The sequence below is a fragment of the Amblyomma mixtum genome, chromosome 7 (genome assembly GCF_055824585.1).
Source record: "Amblyomma mixtum isolate Tamu chromosome 7, ASM5582458v1, whole genome shotgun sequence".
NCBI lineage: Eukaryota > Metazoa > Arthropoda > Arachnida > Ixodida > Ixodidae > Amblyomma > Amblyomma mixtum.
Window position 1 is genome coordinate 22,650,031 of NC_143018.1, and position 24,919 is coordinate 22,674,949.

The 24,919-nt window shown below is 48.7% G+C and overlaps 1 protein-coding gene across 1 annotated transcript; it reads left to right on the top strand.

Annotated features, from left to right (window-relative positions):
* Window positions 1-919: 919 nt before the first annotated feature.
* LOC149335262 (uncharacterized) lies at window positions 920-23,019 on the top strand. Its single transcript, XM_089551935.1, has 3 exons — window positions 920-1,241; window positions 13,690-13,839; window positions 21,122-23,019. Exons 1-3 carry the CDS (start codon window positions 1,139-1,141, stop codon window positions 21,568-21,570), a joined length of 702 nt encoding a protein of 233 aa, XP_089408061.1. The 5' UTR covers window positions 920-1,138; the 3' UTR covers window positions 21,571-23,019.
* The last annotated feature ends 1,900 nt before the right edge of the window (window positions 23,020-24,919 follow it).

Consider the following 24,919-nt stretch of genomic DNA (forward strand, 5'->3'; position numbering starts at 1 on the left):
TCGGTAATTCGAAGTTTGGGCGCACCTCTTCACGTATTTTAGTTATGCCACCCTTCGGGCAGGATCTTCCCGTGGCAGGCACCTTCCAGCTGTCCATTCATCCGCTTTAACCGTGGCAGGTGCAGTTTCGCTCTGCTACAACCTGTCACCTATCGGGTGACCTTGTGACCTGTCAGGTGGCATGTTACGCTGCTAGCCCCCCTCCGGGATCTTCCCGCGGCAACCACCACCCTGCTTCAAAGGGGGCGCTCCCATCCACCCATCCATGGACAACCGCTCGGCCGCTCGAGCTTCCGCGACGACTCAAAACAAGGTGTTTGCCCCGCGGCGGCAGGATCCGCTAGCGTTTCCGCTTGCATGTCAAACAGCCTTGATCGCTGCGCTTTAAAAGCACAATTTGTGCAGAAGCCTGAAGCGATGTTCATATCTGTTGCCGCGTAACTCCTGGTCGCTCTCTCGACGATGCTTGGCTGTCATCGCGGCCAGCATACCTCAAAGCAGCGGACGCAGTTGTTAAGGCAAGCAGCGCAGATTGCACGCCTTATTACACCCTCGCGTACAGCCCGCCTGAGTGACCTGGTAAGCTGCGAACCGAACTGCCAACGGTGCCTGTATAGTTTCGGATTCCGGCGTGCTTCCCTACCGCTTGACTAGGAAAGCGACAGCAAGCCGGATAAAGAACGCGCGGTTCGGATTTTCGTCAGCGGAACCGATTTGCATACGAATGTACGATTTTTTTTCCCCACAGATGGAGCACCATGCATCCCGGCAGGAGTGGGGCACAGGATGGCGGATCCGCGACTTGGTCTCGCAATTTCGAACGGTCGTTACTGCAAAAAAAAAAAGAAAAAGAAAAAGAAATCTGACAGGACGGTTAGCACAGTGTAACGCGAGATTCGTTAATAGCAGTTGAGGTATTTTCATTTCTCAATATATTGAGGTAAATAACTTGACAGCGACTTGTGTACGCGCAATTAACCATTATTTTTATTTTCAGCATACTCGCTTCTCAAGTGGCACTTCTCTCCCAGTCCTCGATATCACGAAGAGAACGTTTTAATCTGAGAAGTTGCAAGAAACGTGTTCCAGGCGTTGGTCCAGGCGTTGGACCAATGCTTGATTCTGAAAGGCAACATCTATGCATGTGCTTCTGGAGGACGTCACAGCAGTGGGAGGAGTTACGAGGGAGATAAACTACGCTGCCACACGTGACCTCACAGGTTGGGAACACGCAACATATGGTGAGTTGCCATGGCCGCGTTCCAGTGGCGTCAACCTCCGGTTACGCCGGCTATTACGACGACGCTTGACGAAGGCACGGATATTTAACAGCTGTCGCTGTAAAAAGGTAGTTCAGCCTAACGCCTCCAAGGTGCCAACCATGCTCACTGCCAGCGCAGAAAGGCTTAACTGGCATGTTTTGATGGCAGTGACGCTGTGGCTGTTAGTAACGTAGTTTCAGTTTTTGCAGTAGATTGTAGCACGCATGCTGTTTCGGAGCTCGATTTTCGTAAATTTTTATGCCTTAGAATCGGGAAAATGGGGTATACAGCACGGGGCTTGCACGGTCACTGTCTTAGGTTAATGGGGTTTTAACGTCCCAAAGTGACTCAAGCTATGAGGGACGCCGTAGCGAAGGGCTCCGAAAATTTCGACCACATGGGGTTCTTTAATGTGCTCTGACATCGCACAGTACACGGGCCTCTAGAATTTCGCCTCCATCGAAATTCAATCGCCGCGGCCGGGATGGAACCCGCGTCTTTCGGGTAAGCAGCCGAGCACCATAATCACTAAGCCACCGCGGCGGCTAGATGAAGGAAAGAGAGGCACAGTAGATCCACCGCTCGAGCCGATCGCGCCTCTCGATCGTTCAGTGTGCGGAGAAAATGCAAAAACCAAGAAAAGAATTCTATTGAAGGCGGGGCCATGACGTCGCCCTGTGACGCACTCCACAGACACCACGCCTCCGGCTTACACCGGAGAAGGAAGGGGTGATTTTGCCTTGCCGAGCCTACTCGACGAGGAGCGGGAGAGAAGAATTTCGAGGAGGGAATGGAAGGAGAGGAGGCTCGCTCAAAGTGAGGTAGAGTGTGTTCGGGATCATGGGGTGGGCAGGGGCCCTTTAAAGGGACAGTGAGGAGAGCTCTATTAATATTCTTTTTACAGCAAAATCCGATAGTTCGGCACTTCACGGCTTTGTTGCCACTTGGCCGGCAGCGAAGATGCATTTATTTCTAAGAAATTTGGATTCGAAGTTGAAAAAGTTTTTCCCGCCGCTCTGATTCAAACTTGGGATTCTCTTATGACGACACAGGACTAAGTGACGTGACACATGACGTAACGCAGACTCCGGGATTTCTGGCTGCCAGCAGTGCGGCCTGGCAGCAGCCGAAAAGAAAGCTACCGCCGGCCGCACGTTGAAGGCATCTATCGGCTATTGCGGCCGTCGCTACCATCGCTTCGTTTACGTTTGCACCGGCGTTTTGCCAACGTTACGATAGATCCCGTTCTCGAAGTCGTCAACGAAGTTCTAGCAAATAGACACCTTTAGCATACCGTGTACCTTGTTACCGTTAGCGGAATACCGGGAGCCCGCCTACCGCCGGTGAGCAGGCGCTGATTGATCCCGATGCTGCTGGCGCGCGCGTAGCTGCTGGGTGCGTGGCGCCATCTGGCGACGTCAAGGAGATTTGAGCATTCATTGGCTGCGCATCAGTGATTCGTGCCTTCTCGTGTCCTAGTGTTGCTAGAACCATTGCAACACTGCTTTGTCCTATGACGTCACCACGCTTGTACTTGCGAGTTTGGCCTGTGGCGGCGATACCTGTATTTTGGTTCTTGCTCTTTTCTACGTTAAAAGAGCTTTGTTGTCAGTATGAGTGGCGTTTTTGTAATCAGGAGCTCGTATTCAGTCGATACAAGCCAACTTCAATTTCTCCTCAGTGTCCCTTTAAGGTGGGTTGAGACGAGAGGACGGGATCGCGGATGGTCCGGGCGCGTCAGCGCTCTCCGCGCGCCACGTGACGGGAACGTCACGGCTCTGAGCGACCTTGAGCGGGCGGCGCAGACTTGTCCGGGCCCGGATCGCGGACCGAGTGAAAAAGGCGAGCGCCTTTTTCAATCCGCGCAGACCGAGCCTCCGCCGCGGACCGGGATTGTTTTTGCTCTTTTTTGCTTCTAGGCGCGCTCGTCTGGCTAGCTATCCTGAATGAAGTCGGCTTTGCTCCGTGCTGGCGTCTTTCGTTTTGGCGCGCTTTTCGCCGAATTTGCAGCTCGATTGCAGCATTGTATGTCCTGCTTTTCGTGTTTCGCTCACTGCGCTGTTCACTCCGCGTATGCTGCACTGCGACGTACTTGTATTTGAGCGTGTGCGTAAATGCCCGCTTTGCTTTGTTGTTTCTTCTAATTTGAGTGAATTTGGAAAGAAGGCGCTCAGTGAGCCAGTATCTGGTAAAACTGCTCTGGACTCAGCCGCAGCAAGCGTTTGTACTCTCCGGGTCGCATTCAAGTAGGTCCTCGTACAGCAGGTCCTGCATGCGTAAGCACTTTTTTTCCCAACCATGACTTTGCCCAACATAACAGTTTTTAGCCACGAAAGCTTCCTCCTCGTCCTCTGACGCTTCAGTGGCTACAGCCAGTGCGGCGAGACGACGTTTTCTCTCCGCCTTCATGTTGAAACTCTCGGCAGCTGAGTTTTCGAAGCCACGCAAACAGCGCAAGCACGCCGTGGGCGAGAGGACGCGCGGATTGTCCGCTGCGTTCGTGTGTATGCTCGACGTCCGGACCGTCTCCCGGAGCTTGGTCACGCGTCACGATAACCGCGCTGACGCGCGCGGACCATCCGCGATCCGGTCCGCTCGTCTGAACCCACCTTTAACAACCAAATTCCCCAACAAACGGCCTTCAGCCTCTCTTTCTAAATAAACAGCTCATTCATTCATCTATCGGGGTTGTAAAAATTTCTCCTGCGCAAACTATTGGCTTATTTCGTCTCAAACACAGGGAAGCTTATGATAGTCTGCGTTTTCCGATTAATAATTACCATCGGAACTTAGCTGTATTGACTGAATCTGCGAAAAAAAATTGGCAGTGGCTTAGCTCAGCTATGCCAGGTTATACGTAGCGAGAGGTACAGTATATGCCTGGTTACGTCTAGTTGTTTTGCTTATCGTCATGGCTACGTGTTAGACATTAAATACGAGACATGTGGTGAAGGCGGCACGTGCTATTCAACTTTTTTGACTGCTAGAAAGACGGCCCGGTGATCCGTAATGTAACACGCGGCCGTCTCGGTCGGAGACGATCGGCGTCTGCTCCGCGGTCGGCGCACGGCGCATCAGCTGCGTGGCTCTGACGTCACTCGGCTCCTCGCGCATACGCAGAACTGGCGACCGACAGCCACAGCGAAACGGCGAGACTGCGGGTAATGTAGCTCTCGCTACAAACTGCAGTCGTCTGCTTGGAGAATTTTCTTCAAGGCGAGCGAAATTTTAGAGCAACCTTTGGTCGCGTATACATTAAAAGCAGATTTGAGAGGCTACGCCATCTGGCGAACTGAGAGGCAACCAATAAGACTGCTTGGAGCTGGGGATCAAAGCAGCTTACTGCTTGCCCCAGATGACGCATCCTGTCAAATCTGCTGCTCTGCTCGCCTCGACGAAAGTTCTGCGCGTAGACGACTGCAGTTATTTGCCGATTCCGAACAGTCCGTGCAAGTTGGAATGTTAAATTGCTTATATAAAAAAAAAACGATTATTATAAGCTACATTTTGGTCGGTGGTTGAGCCCAAATAGTCCAGTAGTTTGTGCAGGATAATTTTTTTTTACAACCCGGACAGATAAATGCGAAACACCTTGCGATAAATTATAGTACCATGCGAGTTTCCTCCTTGAGTCTTATATGTGTTGTAGTCTACCGCGATAGATATAGACAAACCGCTCGATAGGCAACCTACTCGCGTGCGAGTGGCTTACATATTGCTTGCACTGATGTCATGGCGTCCGCCGAGTAGGAGACTACGCACGAAGTACGCGAAATATCTCCTGCATTTTTCTGTTCCCATACCCAGTAATTCAGCCGCCGCGGTGGCTCAGTGGTTGTGGTGCTTGACTGCTGAACCAAAAGACGCGGGTTCGATCCCGGCTGCGGCGGCTAGAATTTCTTTGGAGGAGAAATTCTAGAGGCCTGTGTACTGTGCGATGTCAGTGCACGTCAAAGAACCCCAGGTGGTCGAAATTTCCGGAGCCCTCCACTACGGCGTCTCTCATAGCCTGAGTCGCTTTGGGACGTTAAACCCCATAAACCAAACCAAACCATACCCAGTAATTCTGGACAAAAGCATTTTACAACAGGAAACCGTTTATGAAAGAAATTTTTTCATATAATGTAAGCTTTTACTATAACAATCAGTATGTCCGCAGATAACCCTACGGCAGTCTGTATTTTTTTTTTATTAACGGATTTGTGAAAAGCTTTCCCTATTGGTTTTCTGTGGCAGTCTTAATGTTGGGTACAACCACTAGAAGCACTGTAAAGGACTGTAGACCTAAAAAAATTGCTTGCGTGTTTTCTTCTTTCAAACTATGCGTTAGACATTCGTGTACATGGAGGAGCCTGTGGTATTCGTGTACCGCTAAATAATTTATAATTGAATTTCTTCATGACGCTGTTTCGGTTTCATAAGTCGAACGATGACTTTGACGTGTAGTTGGTGTTGGAAGAGGCTGGATTAAATGTCGTAGAATTAAAACTACATATCAGCGATTATATTAGCTTTTCTAGTAGATCACGTCACCAAAACATCAACTTGACGTCACAGTCGTCGTTCGGTCAATGAAACGAGATGGCATGAGAGAATAAATTTAATTACAAATTATTTAGCGGTTGCAGGCAGATGCCACCGGAAATCCGTCTATTTTAATGTCTAACGCATCATTTGACAGAAGAAAACGTGCAATAAAATTAGGTGTCTATAGTACTCTGAAATAAAGATTTCGCTACCTATCAGAAGAGTGGACCAGTACCTTCAATATTTCCATAGCCATACCTTAAAACATTCCAATAGTCAAAATTTTCGCCCAAGAAAGTTGGACTTGGATCTGCACTAAGGAAGCTATGCAAGCGCATCATCATCCCGCCTGCAACTTAGCGCGCAGGCCATCTGGAACCAATGCTTGCCGTCGGCGGCAGCAACCACCGCAGCGAGTATCACTGTATCTCGAACTGTTCAGCGCGCTTGTTTCCCGAGGGGGGTCGAAAGGAGAAGACCTTGACGTTACCAAGGGGTTATTACACAGCTCGCAAGGAAGTGCGGGGCCAGGAGAGGAGGAGAGAGCGGTCTAATCTTGCACATCTCCAATGGTGCTAAGCTTCTTCCACACAGCCGGGCTGGGGGAGAGGGGGAGTGAAGGTAGTCGGTTGCGGCGTCCAAAAGCAGACGATATGTTCGGAGCGCAAAGGGTCACGGAGCACCACGCAAGCTGTTATCTTTCCCGACTTTCAGTAGGCGCGCTCCCAGCTGTAGGGTGTCTTGTTCAACACTGCTCGTATTCTCCGGTGTGTGTGTGTGTCGAACGCGGCGAGCAGCGTGCGGAGAACGGTTCGGTATAGACGTCTTTGTGGGAGCGCCCTTCCGGAGTTGAAGCTTCTTGGCTCGCGGCTCGACGACTCTCGACGGTCGCAATGAACAGTCTGCCGCGATATCCGTACGAGCCTCTCAACGAGGAAATCATTAGGCTCCTTTGTACGCCACAGCCAAGCGTCAAAGGTAAGTGCTCCACTGCTTTTGTTGATGTTTGGTGCTTGTGAAAAAGTGGCTGTCATAGCATATGCATGGGGATATTTCTCACGTCAGCGACGCAGACGACAACTCCGCGGAGTAACGCGGGAGGGAGAAACGAGAAAACTTTGTTTAATATTTGATGTTCCGAAAGCTAGGCCCATTGTCTATTCCGTTATTTTATTCCGTCTGTCCCGTTATTTTAAGCCCTGCCGTAGTTGTAACGCCCGCCTAATGTGTTTAACCAAAATTGCCCGGTCTGCCAGAGGAGCAGTCGGTACAGTCCGCCGCACAGGTCTGAAAGCCAAGAGAGATCTTCCCGATTTTGGCAGTTAAGTTCTTCGATTCGGGGTAATGCCGTAAAATATGTTAAGTGGGAAGTAGCTCATTGAGAAATTGAAATTTTGGAAAAATTCTTGAGAAATGTATGCAAAGTTCTCTATTACGCTTGTACCGATCCTTTTTGCGTGGAAAGTAAGTTGTTTAACACTAACTGAAGGGGCAGTCGTTCTGAAATGACGGTGAAATTGGACAAAGAAACGTAACACATCGCTGACTTTTACAAACTGAGTTTTATTCAGAATTTTACCTGTTTAGCCAATATATGCTGAAACTTCAGACATTTGAAAAATAAAATATTTTCATAAAAACGTTCAGAACTCAGAATCACCATTTGACTGGCGGAAATAATTTTCTCAACTTGTTACACGTGTGGTAAGGCTTTAAGGGCAGCTGTATGCAGTCACTGCTACGCGTAGTTAATAACCTCCTGAGAGAATTGGAGTGAATTGAACTCGCTACTCATTAAAACATTATTGCACGGGTGCCGAAGAATATTGAGAGCTTTATTGCAATCCTCAACGTTTTATAATTCATGCACAGCAACTATGGGATTATTCTAATTTCATTCGTTACGAAATGCCGAAGGGATGAGTGACAGGAATTGCACAAAGAGAGTTGAGAAAATCAACCTTGAAGTTTATTCCATCTGGTGTAGAAGAACGTCAATTTGGGCTAGATGGTGCATTATTTGAGACAGAAAAGGAAAATAGCGCTGCAAAAAGACGTGCACAAGAAAGACTGACACAGGACTTGCGCTAACTTTATCTGATTTTATTTACTGCAAGCCAGCAAATATATAGAAAATTCAAGGCATGCGCAATAGAAACACCGGTACAACAGCATCAACAAAACCGTTCAAGATATGCTATCTCAGTCTTGAAAAGGCGGACCGAGGTATCACTCACGCAATCTCCTATGCAATCTCACTCACGCAATCTTGCAGCGCTATTTTCCTTTTCTGTCTCAAATTTATTCCATCGTTTGCCTCGTTCAGCGCCCCGTTTGCTTTTGGTCAGAGAAACGCGGCACTGTAACCAGCGAAAGCTCCGATCTCTCCTGATAACGGTGGTACTAAGATATGGCTGTGCTCCGTCGCCGGATACCCGAGGAAATCGCGACGCGTCCGCACAATCAGAAGCACAATCAGAAGAGGATTCTGAACTTGTATTTTTGCCGCGGGAACTCGTTCTACACGTTCCTAGCATTCTTAGAAACAGTGACTTATTGCCCTGTGTGGCCGATTTCCCCAATTAAATCGAATTAACGTCCGGCTCCCGCCTTTTTTTTTAAATTCTGACTCGTACGGTGGGCGGAGTCGACCAACGCGTGGAGCGCCTTTCACCCAGTCCCGTGGAGGCTTTGCTTTCGCTTTATTTTGTTTTTTAGGTTTCCATGAATAAATACCCTGCTGAAAAAAAGTTATATGATGCAATAACCTCATAGATCATTCATCATAGAATATCATACAATCTGTATGACATATCATATAATCTGTATGCAAGGGCGTCCGCAGAATTTTTTGCAGGGGGGGGGGGGGGGGGGCCCATTGGTTGTTGGCGCCGGAGGGGGGGGGGGGTATATTCGTAGCAAAAAGGCACTATTTGCGGAGTGAATTTATTTATTTATATATAAATAAAAAATAAGTAAAATACACACATGAAAGAAAAATTACAAACAGCAAATTAAAGCGCGGCTAGGAGAGATACATTGGAGCTTATCAACGAAGAAACCATTAAAACTAATAAAAAATGCAAAAAGATACTATCACTTCGTGCAGAAGTGTGCTCAGTCTTGCTGCATACGGGTTCTCGACTCACCCGGATTGATGACCAGCACACAGCACAATATGTTCACAAACACGCAACTACAGTCACTCACTCACTCAGTCAGTCTTCCTTGAACAGCAACTGTAGGCGCCTCTCGGTGCACACTCATCATACATATTGATTGGAAAAACGGTTGAACGCGTACGTCGAAAACAAAAGATGACTATAGTATATACAACGAAAACTTATTTACAAGATAAATGCATGCTCGCAGCTTCATACACTTCGCTCCATCTTGCTCGCGCATCCGCACAGTCGAGCAACCGCACACACACTGCTCGCCGCTCGTCGTGTTCTCGTCCGCTGTCTTGGTTGTTCTCAGCTTCGTTGACAACCGGCCACTAAAAACACCGAAGCACACATACAGAGGCGTGCACACGTGCAAGGGCTTACTTGCCGCAATATCCCCGAATGCGTTCTCTGGAGGTGAAAGGAACGCCGCGCGACTTCCGAGGGGAAGGGACACTCGCCACTCCGGTCGGAAAATTTGTTTTTGTGTTTTTATGTGGTTCAGAGCCCCAAAACAACTCAGGCTATGAGGGACGGAGTAGTACAGAGTTCCGGATAATGTCGACCACCTGGGTCTGTTTATCATGCACTGACATCGCACAGCACATGGGTGCTGTTGTGATTTGAGGCCCAGCCAGAGGGGACAGGCGAGCCAGGCAGGCGCCATCGGGCTGCGTTGACCAAAGGCGCTGGTTTTCGGAGAAGACGTAAGGAACGCTGGTGTGGAGCGCCTCTGGAGACTGCGTCGCCGTGAAAAAAAGCAGCTAATCCCCTTTGCCGAAGATTCTGAAAGCGGCGCTTCTTCCGAACTGCGCTCTCCCGAGGATCGGAGGAGACATCGAGCGGCGGCGGCGCCGTCTGATCGCCCGCTTGACCCTGAGCAGCCCGACAAAGCGGGGGTGGATACGGCTGATTTGTCCTTCCCTCCTGAAGAATTCATCGGTGGCCGGCGTACGAACGTATCCTGATTATAGCGAGCGACGAAGGCGAAAACAAGATGCCCTGTGCACTGTCTGCCTCCGTGTCGCTTTCTCTCTAGAGATCAAAGAAACAGACACCCATCTCAAGACGGCTTGAAACACATGCTCGCCGGTGCCGCTGTATGTGTGCAACAGGTCGCCCTTTAGTAGAGCTAACGATGGCGTGGTTTGAAAACGACGGAACGACGCGCGCCCGGACGCGGCATTTCGCAGATGTGACCCTAAGCGTGGAAGCGGGGCTGCTTTCACCCTTTTGGCTGAGCCCACCACCGCCCCTGGCGTGCGGCCATCACTCACGGTTCGAGTGAGTGATTTTCCAGAGGGGTGCAGCCGCCCCCCCTTGCCCCCCCCCTCCGGACGCCCATGTCTGTATGATATATCATACAATTCGTATGATATATCATACAGATTGTATGATATTCTACGATGAATGATTTATGAGGTTATTGCATCATAGAACTTTTTTTCAGCAGGGTAGTTTCATTCGCAGATAATATAGCCGCAAAATAAGCCCCGAAGAAATAAAAATACGCGCGGACTATTTGCTACTACGGACTACTACGTATTACTCCGCCGATGGCAGAGCGGCAAGCCGTCACGGGACTGGGTGAAAGGAGCTCCACGCGTTGGTCGACTCCGCCCACCGTACGAGGCAGAATTAAAAAAAAAAGGCGGGAGCCGGGCGTTAATTCGATTTAATTAGGGAAATCGGTCACACAGGGCAAAAAATCGCAGTTTCTAAGAATGCTAGGAACGTGTAGATCGAGTTCCCGCGGCAAAAAGACAAGTTCAGATTCCTCTTCAGTGCACCTTTAAAATTTACGACGACCATAAATAAATAAAAAAAACGTCGTTTCCTAAATCTCCACTCCATATTTCGCTATATTTTTTGTCGCGAGACAGATGAAGACCCGAGGGTAACCAAAAGAAAAATAAAATGAAAAATAGAAAATGTTGACGACATTGGGCGTTTCATTTGCCGGGTCCCCACTTTAACGGGTGGCATTCCGACTGAAACTCAATTGTAAGATAGCGTTGTGCTACGCCTTTACTTAGCCTTCGAGCCGTTGCGCTGTTTCATTTGAGTGGGAAGACGAGTGTCGGAGCTTTACGGAACGCACTACATGGAAAGCTGTGGACCCCGTTGCAAACAAATACCACTCAATCATGTACACGCACATAACCTGAGCGTGACGTCACAGCGCGCTCGCTGCTACGGCGGCCATGTTTCTGAACCACGCGGCTGTCGCACGCGCTTCGAGACGTGGTTAAAGGGGTATAGACACCTAAATTTGGGGGGGGGGGGGGGTTTCTTCTTTGTAATGAGGCGTAAGACATTATTATACATGAATTACCACGTGATATCCTCCTACGACCGCTAAATAATTTATAATCGAATTTCTTGCTTCGTGCTGTTTCAGTTTCGGTTTCAACAGCCGAACGATGGCTGTGACGTCCGCGATGTTACAGGTCACGTGAGGCATGGAAAAACTGCAGTAATAATCGCTGCTTCTACATTCGTTGTCATTCCGGCTCTTGAAGGCTGGCTTCAGCACTGTAGCGAATTAAAACGACGAAGCCGCGATTATATCGACGTTTTTCCATGCCTCGCGTGACCTATAACCTCTCTTTGACGTCACAGCCGTCGTTCGGCTGGTGAAACCGAAACAGCATGGCAGAAAAATTTGATTATCAATTATTTAACGCTCGTATAGGCGGATACCACATGGTGATTCATGCATAGTAGTGTCTTCCGCATCATTACAGAGAAGAAAACATGCCACCATAATTAGGTGTCTATACTGTTTTAACACTTTTGCGTGAAAAAAAAAACAACGTAAAAGAAAGAGAAAGGGAGCCTGGACCATCAACGCTATGCACCCTGGCCAATCCCCCGCCGTGGGTATGTGCCATTAAGCCTGAGGATATTATCATCATCATCAACGCTTTGCCAGGCTTAACCATGGAGGAAAAAAAACTGAGGAGGGAGCGTCCGGCGACAACCTTGAAGCCTAGTCTTAACAAGTAAAGATATAGTAAAAAAAAAGTGTGTGTCCCCCGGGATCACACCACGTGTTAGCGTGCGGTAAAATCTAGCCCCGCTGCGCGCGCGCATGCGCGGATTTAGCGCGGCAGACTGACTGTAGATCAGCCTCCTTGCTGTAGATACGCGCGCCGCGGGTCGCGCATACGCGCGCACTAAAACATACCAGAATCAAAACATACAGGACAGACTGGGAGAGCAAAAAACTGAGGGAGAAAACGGCTTCGTAAACACTCGGCTTGCGAACGCTGGCCGCGTGACGTCACGCTCCCTCCTTTGTTTTTTTTTCTCCATGGGCTTAACTCCAGTTCAGAGAAATGAAAGGAGAAAAAAGGAAAATCGGAGCAGTAAAATCAAAAACAAAACTAAATAGAAGAAACAAAAGGCGCATCATAACCAAAGTCACAGGCAAACAGAAAAAGCAGAGAGTGCAAGCCACGACGGACGAAAAAAAAAGAGAAAACCAATGTCACGTTATAGTCAAGGTCTCAGTAACAATCACAGGCAAAGCACAGAGCGCAGGCCACGACGGTAATCAGGGAAGCAAAAACACAATGAGAACAAAACAAGACAAAACCGAAGTCTCAACACAGTCAAGGTTGCAGTCAAAGCATAGTCAAAGCGCAGTGTACAGGCCACGATGGAAGTCGCCGATGAGCTGAACGCATTTTCGGTGCCTATAGGAATGGGTCAGCAGGGCGAGACTGTCGACCGACCCCTCGAGTTGCGCCAGCCTGTTCCCAGACAATACTCGGCGTCATTTTAAGCTGCTCGGTGTTTTCTGCCAACTTTGTGGCCCTCGAATGAAAGCTTACAGATGGTTACAGTCGTACGTATCTACTTCTCTATAGTGCGTGGATGGCGAGCGTGTCAGCAGAGCAACTCGAGGAACGCAGTGCTCCTGTTTGGAGCGGTCAGCGCAGGATATACCTGCCCAACCTGTCGGGCGGCAGCCCATTTAATCGTAATACGAGAAGAGCAACCTGGGTCGCAACGCAACCGAAGTTGCTGGCAGTTGCTGTGGGCAGAAGAGCAACCTGGCATTATTGTGCCACCGGGTGGCTTGCAAGGCGTTGCAAAAATCAGCGCAGCGATTTTTGCAGCATTTAGCACGAAGCCATGGACATGCAGCTAGATATACTCGAGAGAACGAAATCCGATTTTACGAAGTTCTCGATCTAACGAACAAATTTTGAATCCCTGACAAGTAACCACAGGGTTCAATGTTCTCATGAACCCCAAATAATGAAACAAACGACCACAAAACCCGATTTGACGAAGCGAAAGAAGAGTTGACTTCTCACTTATTTTGCCCACGATGTCTCGCAGCCTGTTTGCAGCGTGCCAGCAGTAACATCGAGGCGCCCAAGTCAGGGCCCCGGTTTCGATGACGTCACTGCAAGCTGCGCCGCTGCATGGTGGCGCTTCCCACCTTGGCTGCGAATCCGTTTCACCAGATGTAACTTTAACGCACAAGCGATTCGGGTCGCCTTCGCGGATTTTGCATACGTGAAGGCGCAGGTAGCTTTTGGCTGCCACAACGTTACGATTCTAGATTTCGAAAAGTGTAAAAATGCCTTTCTCGATTTTACGAATTTCCCGATTTAACGAAATAATTCGCAGCTGCTCTTCACTTAGTTCAATCAGATTTTAACTGTAAACACTCTAACATGTAGCTGGAACATACATGTGCGCGTTTGATGACGCAGGGTTTTTCGATCGACCGCAAGGTGACAGTCCTGCAGAGGGCGCCGCAGTTCCCGAGCAGAACCTGCTGGCACCCAGTGCCCGCGCGATTCGGGGTCGCCGTGATCCTGGAACGCTGCAGGCTGCCTGCCTGCAGACGGAAGAGAAGCCCGGTGAATATAAGCACGCGCTTTACATGTTCCTTCTATTTCCAGTTGCAACGTGCGGACATCCGAGGTGTACTGAAATTCGTCCGCATTTGTTGAGTAAATCGCGGAGCGAGTTTTTTTTTCTCTCGACCTTCATTCATTAGCAGGACAACTCTATCGAATTATTTTTCTCAGTAAAAGAAAAAAAAGATTCTCTGCCTCTTTCTGGGTATGTCAACGCTTCACCAGACGAAAAAGACGCATTCATGGCTGAGAAACCTGAATTCACAAAAACTTGCGAGGACACTTTGGGAACTTAAGTGTTGAGAGGCGAAAGCCGAGGGCGCTATGCCGTGGCGACCTCCGGTGGATGTGACGTCACACCGTTCCCGCGGCTATATCGATACCCAAATTATAAATCTTTCGGGGATCTTAAGTGTTAATTACGCTTAATTACACATTTTCCCATCTAATCCGACCACTCTGACAATTTTCACTGTGCCGTGCCGACTTCCGCTAGATGTGACGTCACACCGTTCCCCGTGGCTATATCGATATCCGCGCTATTTCGACGCAATTTCGACATTCTTGCCTACAATTAATTAACTAATTACTCTACAGTCATCAAACTTGGCTCCTAGGTTCATTTTTTCCTCCTCTATCTGAAGCAACCATTAGCTTTCGTTTATCTTTTTTTTAGTTCCTGAGTTAAGCGCGCGTGACATGCTTTGTTAACGGACAGACGGCAATATGAGCCATTAAAGGCTTTCGCCTTAAAATTTTCCGCCACATGTGGGATATAGCATGCTCCCTTTCCTCCACCAGTCAGCGGTGAGCCGGCGAACATCACAACGCGAACTGCCCGAGCCAGCAGGGAGCGCTGGAGGGCACATCTGCTTCTCCTCCTTTTCCTGGATGCCACCGCGGTGATAGCGGTGGCGTGGGTGACGCGCTGGCCGCCCACTTAAGGAGAAAGGGAGCAAACACTGCTCAAGGGAGAGCGAACGATTGCCACCGCGAGCAGCAATCGGGAGGCTTTAAAGGGCCACTGACCAGGGTCCGGACATTTTTGAAAAACAAGCCCACTGCATAGATGAGGCATCGAAGATAACCTCTGCAAAATACTAGAGCCATGCGCGCCTCGAAAAGCTGCGAAAATTCAAATCAAAGCCCGTTCGTTCTTTCCTTCCTTCAAAAACGGGCCCGGCCCACTACTCTGCACCCCGCTGACGTCAAGGGGGGCTACTTTCGCTAAAGGCACTCCATTGGTGCATCGTTCTGACTGACGGGAGAAGGTTGGGCGTAGCCTTGGCGTCGCGTCGTCTGCACAACGCTTTCCGCAGCGCCTTCTGTTCTGGCTCATGCCTACAAACCCGCATGAAGGAACAAAAAAAAAAAAAAACTGCGGAGGGAGCGTGCGGCGACAGCCTTGAACCCTAGCCATAAAAAGTAAAAAAACAGTAAAACTGAGGGAGTTGCCCCCCCCCCCCCCCCCCCCCGCCGTGATCCCGTCACGAGACGCTCTGCGTGCGCGCTCCCTTCTCAGTTTCTTTTCTTCTATGCGAGCCCCCCAAAACAAGGTTTTAATTAGTAGTGCAGCAGAGCCTTTCCCTCGCTCGCCCACTTTACCGCTCCGCACACATACCGCTTATCTTTCGTGCATCTTGCGTACGCCTTGACTCCAATGAATGACATATGCTTTGGAGCGGAGAAAAGACACAAACACACAGAACACAAACACGCATGGAGAAAAGCAAACGGGCGGTTGCCGGGTCCGCGCTTCGCCGTGTGTTTCGAACACAACCGACTTCCGCCCCTCCGCTCGTCAAACGGTGGGGAGGCCTAAAAGAAAATGAAAAGGTGGCTCGTTAACTGGGAATGACAAACAGATGTATGAAAGGATGCGCTCGCTAACAAGTCTAGGTGGTCGAGCCGATCGCGCCTCTCGATCGTTCAGTGTGCGGAGAAAATGCAAAAACCAAAAAAAGAATTCTATTGAAGGCGGGGCCATGACGTCGCCCTGTGACGCACTCCACAGACACCACGCCTCCGGCTTACACCGGAGAAGGAAGGGGTGATTTTGCCTTGCCGAGCCTACTCGACGAGGAGCGGGAGAGAAAAATTTCGAGGAGAGAATGGAAGGAGAGGAGGCTCGCTCAAAGTGAGGTAGAGAGTGTCTGCTGGCCGCGGGTGGGCAGGGGGCCTTTAAAGGGCCACGGACCACCCCAGCTCAGCAGACACTCTCTACCTCTCTTTCAGCGAGCCTCCTCTCCTTCCATTCCCTCCTCGAAATTCTTCTCTCCCGCTCCTCGTCGAGTAGGCTCGGCAAGGCAAAATCACCCCTTCCTTCTCCGACGTAAGCCGGAGGCGTGGTGTCTGTGGAGTGCGTCACGGGGCTACGTCATGGCCCCGCCTTCAATAGAATTCTTTTCTTGGTTTTTGCTGCTGGGGCTGAAACAGCGTCGTCGCATTTTCTCCGCACACTGAACGATCGAGAGGCGCGATCGGCTCGACCACCTAGACTTGTTAGCGAGCGCACCCTTTCATACATCTGTTTGTCATTCCCAGTTAGCGAGCCACCTTTTCATTTTTTTTAGGCCTCCCCACCGTTTCACGAGCGGATGGGCGGAAGTCGTTTCTGTTCGAAACACACGGCGAAGTGCGGACCCGGCAACCGCCCGTTTGCTTTTCTTCATGTGTGTTTGTGTTCTGTGTGTTTGTGTCTTTTCTCCGCTCCAAAGCATATGTAATTCATTGGAGTCAAGGCGTACGCAAGATGCACGAAAGATAAGGGGTGTGTGTGCGGAGCGGTCAAGTAGGCGAGCGAGGGAAAGGCTCTGCTGCACTACTAATTAAAACCTTGTTTTGGGGGGCTCGCATAGAAGAAAAGAAACTGAGAAGGGAGCGCGCACGCAGAGCGTCTCGTGACGTGATCACGGCGGGGGGGGAGGGGGGGGGGCGAACCAACTCCCTCAGTTTTACTATTTTTTTACTTTTTATGGCTAGGGTTCAAGGCTGTCGCCGCACGCTCCCTCCGCAGTTTTTTTTTTTTTTCCTTCATGCGGGTTTGGAGGCATGAGCCAGAACAGAAGGCGCTGCGGAAAGCCTTGTGCAGACGACGCGACGCCAAGGCTACGCCCAACCTTCTCCCGTCAGTCAGAACGATGCACCAATGGAGTGCCTTTAGCGAAAGTAGCCACCCTTGACGTCAGCGGGGTGCAGAGTAGTGGGCGGGGCCCGTTTTTGAAGGAAGGAAAGAACGAACGGGCTTTGATTTGAATTTTCGCAGCTTTTCGGGGCGCCCATGGCTCTAGTATTTTGCAGAGGTTATCTTCGATGCCTCATCTATGCAGTGGGCTTGTTTTTCAAAAATGTCCGGACCCTGGTCAGTGGCCCTTTAAAATGCGCCGATATATCGCGGGAATCGATCTCTATTCACCCTTCTTTTCCACCTGCTATGTGCATGCACGCCAGCACATTTTTTTTTAAACTTGGCAGTGGCTTAGCTCTGGTTAAGCCTGGATATACAAGCGAAAAGCTGCAGTTATGCTTTGTTTGACGTCATGGCTGTCGCAGTTCGCGCACAATGCACTGGGAGCACCACGGTAGCGGTGTAGATTTCGAGCCAACTCCCTCGCTACCACTTCTGGGTCTTATTTTCTTCCTTCCATGGCGAATGTCTACGCCTTGCGAAAGAACCTTCTCTTGGGATGGAGACCGCCGTCCCAACCGGTTAACCGATGGCGAGGAGGAGAATTAAAGACGGAGCGCGCGCCCCGGCGCGCGGCCTCTTGTGTCCGCCGCCGCCGCTCGGGCGTTATCGCGACGCCTTTTGATAACGCGATAAGAACGCGATAAGAACCGCTAGCAGCGGCGAAGGGTAAACCGGTGACGAGGAGAAGAACGGAGGGGGTGGCTCACGCGAAGCACGTTGTTGACGAGCCTAGTGAAGCTTTTCGCTTCAAAAGCCGCGTTGCGTCGCCTCTTGGAGCGTACGACGTGACAGCGCTGGAGGTTCCTCACACGTGACGTCGCACGCGAAGAAGCGCACAAACGGCGAGCAGCACGTGACGAGCGCGGAATTTTGGCGCGCCGGAAGAACGGAAGTATCACGCGGACGGATTCGAGGGAAGCGCGCATTGGTTTCAGAGCCTTGCCGGAGCGCCAACTAAGTCGCCTCTGATAAATAAACGAACAAAAAACAATGACCGCCACCGCTCCGGCCTGGCGACGAAGCACGAAGCTCCGAAAACGAAACTAAGCAGCCAGGCTCTCTCAGTCTATCGCCGGGTGCCTGCCGATCATAAAAGCACCTGCAGTTTCGCGCATGTCAGAGGGGCGCCGGAAGAAATATAATACGCAGTTCAGGCCTGGAGACGAATATTTGGGATATCGGTTTGTCGAGCAGGTCATACCGCGACATGACACCACTTCAGGAACCCGTACAAATTGACCGATGCCAGCCCCTGGGCGTACAAATAAACGAGCTCCTGAGGCCATATAGTCACGGACATCTGGCGGTACTTGGGCGACAGTCCGGATTATCTAAATTAACGTGGGTTGAGGAGTAGGAAAAAAATGACCTTAAGACACTTTAGAAATTCTAAAGTGTGCTTGGCGAAAGCCTTGTGGTCAACCCACTGCATATACCATGTTGTACATGGCGCCCCAGTGGGATGGCCACAGCGTTCGCCGATATCCCTCTGAATTACCCAAAGGTGCTTGTAGTAAACGAGGGACTCTCTGAGCCGCTTCGGAGCCATGCCTCTCACTCACTACTGCAACGAGACGTCTGGCGAAGGAGCGGCCGTGCAGTTGCCACCGCCGACGCGCGAGCGCTCTGTTCTACCGCTACTGTGTGACGTCACGGTTGCTATGCACAGCTGCGCCCCCCACCGGCGCGCCGGTTGCTAAGGAGGGGAGGAGGTTGCGCCGCTGCGCGGAGAAGAGGCCGCAGTTGGCACGATTCGAGCGCACGGACGGACGCCATGAGTATGAGCGATTAAAGGCTTTCGCCTTAAAATTCGAGACCACTGCGGCGACCCGCATTGGGAGAATGCGAAAGCGTTGACGCCTCCTCGGCACTCGTCGCCTCTATCATTTTCTCTTTGCTAATTTTTGTTCATTAATTTAACTACTGAATTAGCATAGTTATATTATGCTTTAACTAAAGATAGATTTATTTACTCTGATTATACCTTCTTTTATCTCAACCATTTTGGTTTTTCAAATTTGGCGCCGTGGTTGCTTTTCCGAAGCTATATATCCCCGTCCAGCCTATAGTGAACCGTCCAATGGTTTTTGTTGACAATTATCTGTGTCAATGAAACTTTGTTGCTCGATTCATTATCACTCATCAAATACATTTCAATTCATTTATTTTCACTACCTATTTTTCCACTATCTTGCCGTATCTATAACAGTTATGCTTTAATCCATGCAAATATGGAGTCACTTTTAAAGGAGTGCAGACATAAAATTTTTGCTTGCATCTTTTCTCCTTTCAAATGATTCATCAGACATTGGTATACATGGAGCACCCAGTTCTATTCGCCTACGACCGCTAAATAATGTGTAATTGAGTTGAGTTTCTTCTTGCTGCTATTTCGATTTCATGAACCGAATGATGGCCATGATGTGTAGTTGATGCTTGTGTTCCATGAGGGATGCAAAAAACTGCAGTATAACAACAGATATATTGTTTGCTGTCATTCCAGCTATTAAAGCAGGCTGGCTTACCGTTGTAGTGAATTAAAACCACGCATGAACAATTATATTGCAGTTCTTTCCGTGTCTCACGTGACCTAAACATCAGCTACATGTCATAGACATTGTTTAGTTGATGAAACCAAGACAGCACCAAGAAGAAATTCAATTATAAATTATTTAGCAGTCACTACTGAACACTATGTGGTGAATTAATTTCTAATGCATCACTTGAAAGAAGAAAAAATGCAACTAATAATAATTGGCTTTAAGAAATAGCTTGCTTTTAGAATATGCGATCAAAGGCCTTTTCAAAGTCCATGAAGCAAGGTCATGGACAGTTTCTAATAGCTGCGTTGCAGTTGATGGACCTCAGCGGAAACTGTGTTGCTCGCTGTTGATATGATGCTGTTCAATAAAGACTGAAATATGTAAATATATGTTCAAGCATCTTGGTGATGTGCCCACTGCTGTTTTCTTACAGGTATGTTTTAACATTAAAGTAACAATTTGAACACAGCATCAGCATTTTGTTTAATTTTATGTTTACCATTTTAAAGAACCCCAGGTGGTCAAAATTTCCGGAGCCCTCCACTACGGCGTCCCTCATAGCCTGAGTCGCTTTGGGACGTTAAACCCCATAAACCAAACCAAACCAAACCAAACCAAGGTTATTCGTTATTGTTATTCGTTCATTTCTGGCATAATTTTATAACATTATTCTATGCTCGCTGCTATCTGGGGTGTGCCCCGTGTTCAATGCACTAAAGCCGGTCGAGGTTCAACCTGCAGCATGTTTGCAGGTTCTCTCCTAGCAGCAATGTGCAGCATTCGGGAGGTGCTTCAAAGTGTTTTGGCAGCGTCTTACGACTGCGCGTCCCACCAGATGACAGTGGACAATGGTTGCACAAAGCATGAGGCTTGGGTGGCTCAAGGTGCGTGCAGGGGTCTGTCACATGACCATCCGAGACTGTGCACCCCACCCTCATGATGAAGGTGGTAACATTGGCAGCACATGGCTATGTGCAGGGACGGTCACCTGATTTCTAACATCACGGTTGTGTTCAGTCGAGCAAAGTCTCAGATACAACTCTGGCAGTACACCTCACTTCTGACGCTGTTAGATGAGACATAGCCTTCTTAGTGTGTAATCTAACAATGCCCATCTGAATCAGCTTCCCATCAACACCTCAAGAATGAACTATTTAAATGACACTGCTGATACAACACTAAAAAAACATGGGCCTGCCGCGATGGCTCAGTGGTTATGGAGCTCGGCTACTGACTCGAAAGACACGGGTTCGATCCCGTCCGCAGCGGCCCAATTTCGATGGAGGCGAAATTCTAGAGCCCTGTGTAGTGCGTGATGTCAGTGCACGTTAAAGATACCCAGGTGGTCAAAATTTCCGGAGCCCTCCACTACGGCGTCCCTCATAGCCTGAGTCGCTTTGGGACATTAAACCACAATAAACCAATAAACCAAACCAAAAAAACATGGGAAAACCACGAATACAGTGCATGCCATTCCGAAAATTGATTTGTGATATTCATGACCGATATATAGACGCCATTTTTTACCTGAATCATTGATACCTTGCAGGTGAGCAGCACACGGACAAGACGGGCGCAAGGGGTGATTTCCCAGAACAAGCAACATATTTGCCGAAGCCCATCGGCACTGGCAGACCGAAGGCCACGTTGCCAAGACGACAGCCGCACAAGAAGCATGGTGATCAGAGGCCTGGTGAGCAGAACCAAGGTGACCGAAAGCAACAAGAGCAGGGCCAGTCAGTGTCACAGCCAATAGAGTGCAGCTTCTGCCGGCGCTTGGGCGAGACACGGTCTTTCACCCGCACTCACGTGCTGCGTGACCCACTGACCAACACCGTGGTGTGCCCCATCCTGCGTGACCATCGCTGCGAGATCTGCGGTGCAACTGGTGACAACAGCCACACACGCTCCTACTGCCCCCATAGGCCTAAGGACACCTACAACATGGCCCTTCTCAAGAACACACCACGTAACAGCACTGGCAAGAGAACCAAGTAGAACGCTCTTGACTTATGCCTGGGCAAACGCTGCTCAAGTTTACTGTTACAGCAACAAAGACGCTGTGATATGACAGTAGGTAAATGGCAAAAAGATTAGCTCATTAGCTGTAAATGCTAAGTTATGCAACTTCATTATAAGATCTCGTTCAGGTGCCAGCTTTTTCACGTTAGTTCAGCTTCGGAACTATCGCATTGCATGGATAATTGAACACTTATTGGTTGACTTCGGTAAAATTGCTTCCGCAAGCTGAATTCTTAGTTAAATTCTAGGTAAAACCAGCAGGGTACCAAACTGCCTGCAATCACAAGTGCACATCAAGCTGAATCATAAGGTAGTAGAATAAGATTTACACAAAACAGGCTAACACACTGCCATTCAAGTTGCTGCAAGAACAGTACTTTTGGCTGGGTCGTTGCTATTGCATTATTTGATTACTCAGGAACTGCAGGGAAGCTTAGAGGCATAAGCGGACACTGCGAAGGCATGTATGTCTTGCATCATGTAAAGCTATTTAAGTCTCCCACACAGCTTGTCAACCTTGTAAGTGCATGACCTTTTTACGCTAGTGTGTCAGCTGATGTCAGAAATTAAAAATCTTTGTGAAATACACTGCACCAACTTGGAGGGGTAGCACTAATAACCTAAGGCTACTTCCATGACTAGTGGTAGGAAAAGTCAACTACTCCAGATGATGTTAGAGTGCTGCCTTAGATATGTGTAAGGTATAAACAGAAAAGAAAAAAAAAATATGCCACATCCATGGTGATTAGCCAGTGCTTTTGTAGGTCAAGACGGCTGGCACAGAACGAGTTTTCTGCATTTACATGATGTGAAGACAGTGGTACAAGAAAACCCTGTCTGATTAGATGCTCTGCATGATAACAAGGCTATCCTTTGATGTTTTTGAGCTCCGTCAATTACTATGCAACAAGTCATATCAGCTCCGTTATAATAGAACTGTGTGGGTAAATGGTGTAGCACAGTGTATTTATTAAGAGAGTTCATTGCCACAGTTTTATTTTTCCCAGCACTCGGAACTTAGATATCAGATAGGAAAACACCTTCACTGCCGTGACTGCACTCTAGTCATACTTTTGTGCTCACTTGCATTTGTTTGTTCTATTTGTTTTGTGTGTGTGTTAGACACCTGAACGACCCCATTTTTTACGTGTTCAGACTAACTCTTTTCTTAATCACAGTATTCTTGGACCACTTAGAGAAGAAGTAGGAGGCACTACCACCCTCTTTCTCCCACAATAAACGGTGTTTTCACCCCACATTAAAACTGTACCAAAAAAAGTCAATACAAAGCAAACATGAATAGTGCCAACAGTTCAAATGCAGTTCAAAATGAATCTGAGTTGATTCAAGTGTGCCTTCCATGAAAGTTGACTTTGATGTACACGACATCAATTCTCATGCTGCCTTTCCATTGTTCCTAGATGTGTTCAGATCGAATAAAAGCTGCAGAAAGGGAAAAAGGCGGAGTCATTCTTTAAAGTGTTTTTATTATACTCTCACCAAGTTCACCCACAGGCAGCAGGGTGACTAGGTACCACCGCTGACCCTTGTCAAATAATTTACCCATTGGCACTTGCGAAAATGGACAGGCAGTGTTCACATGCTAAAACGCATGCGACGACAGAACACGCACATACGTCTCTCGACACTGGAAGCACACGCATCACACCTTGGGAAAAACCCCCGACAACACATACACATACGGCAACCACAGAGGACAAAAAAAAATCTAGTACAATGACTATCCAGAATACGCAGATTTCACTGACGCATACTAGAGGGAGATCAGACAGCGGAGGTTCCCGAGGACCAAGATGGGATGTTGGCAAGATGAAAACTTTTACCTGAGAGTGGCAATGGAAATGAATGTTTACGTATATGAGTAAAGCTAACAAAATCGGCGCTTAAAGGTGCACTGAAGAGGAATCTGAACTTGTCTTTCTGCCGCGGGAACTCGATCTACGCGTTCCTAGCATTCTTAGAAACTGCGACTTATTGCCCTGTATGGCCGATTTCCCAAATTAAATCGAATTAACGGCCAGCTCCTGCCCTTTTTTTTTAAATTCTGCCTCGTACGGTGGGCGGAGTCAACCAACGCGTGGAGTGCCTTTCACCCAGTCCCGTGGTGGCTTGCCGCTCTGCCATCGGCGGAGTAATACGTAGTAGTCCGTAGTAGCAAATAGTCCGCACGTATTTTTATTTCTGTGGGCTTATTTTGCGGCTATATTATCTGCGAATGAAACTATTTATTCACAGAAACCTAAAAAACAAAATAAAGCGAAAGCAAAGCCTCCACGGAGCTGGCTGAAAGGAACTTCACGCGTTGGTCGACTCCGCCCATCGTACGAGGCAGAATTAAAAAAAAAAGGGCGGGAGCCGGACGCTAATTCGATTTAACTAGGGAAATCGGCGATACAGGGCAATAAGTTGCAGTTTCGAAGAATGCTAGGAACGTGTAGATCGAGCTCCCGCAGCAAAAAGACAAGTTCAGAATCCTCTTCAGTGCACCTTTAAGGGAAAAGTTGTGTCGGCCACCGATTACAAATTTGTGCAAAAATCACTGTGCGCCACATTGCAGTGTTCCAAGATGCACCCAGGAGGTGGCAAAATGTCTTGAGTCAGCCTGACCAGCTACTGGCAGATTTCTGCAGCTAACACAGCATTACACATTTTATGCAGTGCAAGCTCCTGCTTAATGCACTGATATGGATTCTTCGATAGGCAACAGTTTATAACACTCTATACTTTGTCTCATTAAAACCATGCAGTGCTCTGGAAACAAGAAATGGTGTTTACGAATTATAGGGCTCAACGCACAAAGTTCTTCACAGACTGGAAGAGTCTATGAGCACAACAGTTTGTGAATGGCTAGTTCGCTGCCTGTGATTGGCTAGCAGCAACCAGCTCAACAATCATGGCAGCAAACTATACATAGGTATACTACAGCTAGGAAGCTGGGTAACTGTGTGGTGCTCTTGAGTAGGAACAACTTGGAGTACAAAGCCCGGTAAACGGGAACTAGCTCGTTTCCGCAGTGTTGCATGGCTTTAGCAATGCTGAGTTTTAATGTTGTAGCTCTCAACTAAGAAAATCCTCTGACAGCCAGTTCATGTTGCTTTAGTCAGGTTAGGAAAGGGCCCCAGACATTCCATATTGGGAGCACTGACTTGTGAGAGCTCAGAAAAGGCTTGGCAACAGTTTGTGGAATGGAGACACTTATGAGACAAACATTTAAAAGTTTTCTTGCTAAGATAAGCCCACTTTGCAGCATCTGCTATGCACAGCATCAGCGGTACTTCGAGAATAACTGTTCTTGGCCACAAAG

What these genes read in the sequence shown, in the direction of transcription:
- LOC149335262 (XM_089551935.1), top strand. Translation starts at nt 1,139, where the DNA reads ATGCATGTGCTTCTGGAGGACGTCACAGCAGTGGGAGGAGTTACGAGG. An exon ending in TTGGGAACACGCAACATATG is followed by an intron (nt 1,242 to 13,689) that starts GTGAGTTGCCAT and finishes TTGATGACGCAG; the next exon opens with GGTTTTTCGATCGACCGCAA. An exon ending in GCAGACGGAAGAGAAGCCCG is followed by an intron (nt 13,840 to 21,121) that starts GTGAATATAAGC and finishes GATACCTTGCAG; the next exon opens with GTGAGCAGCACACGGACAAG.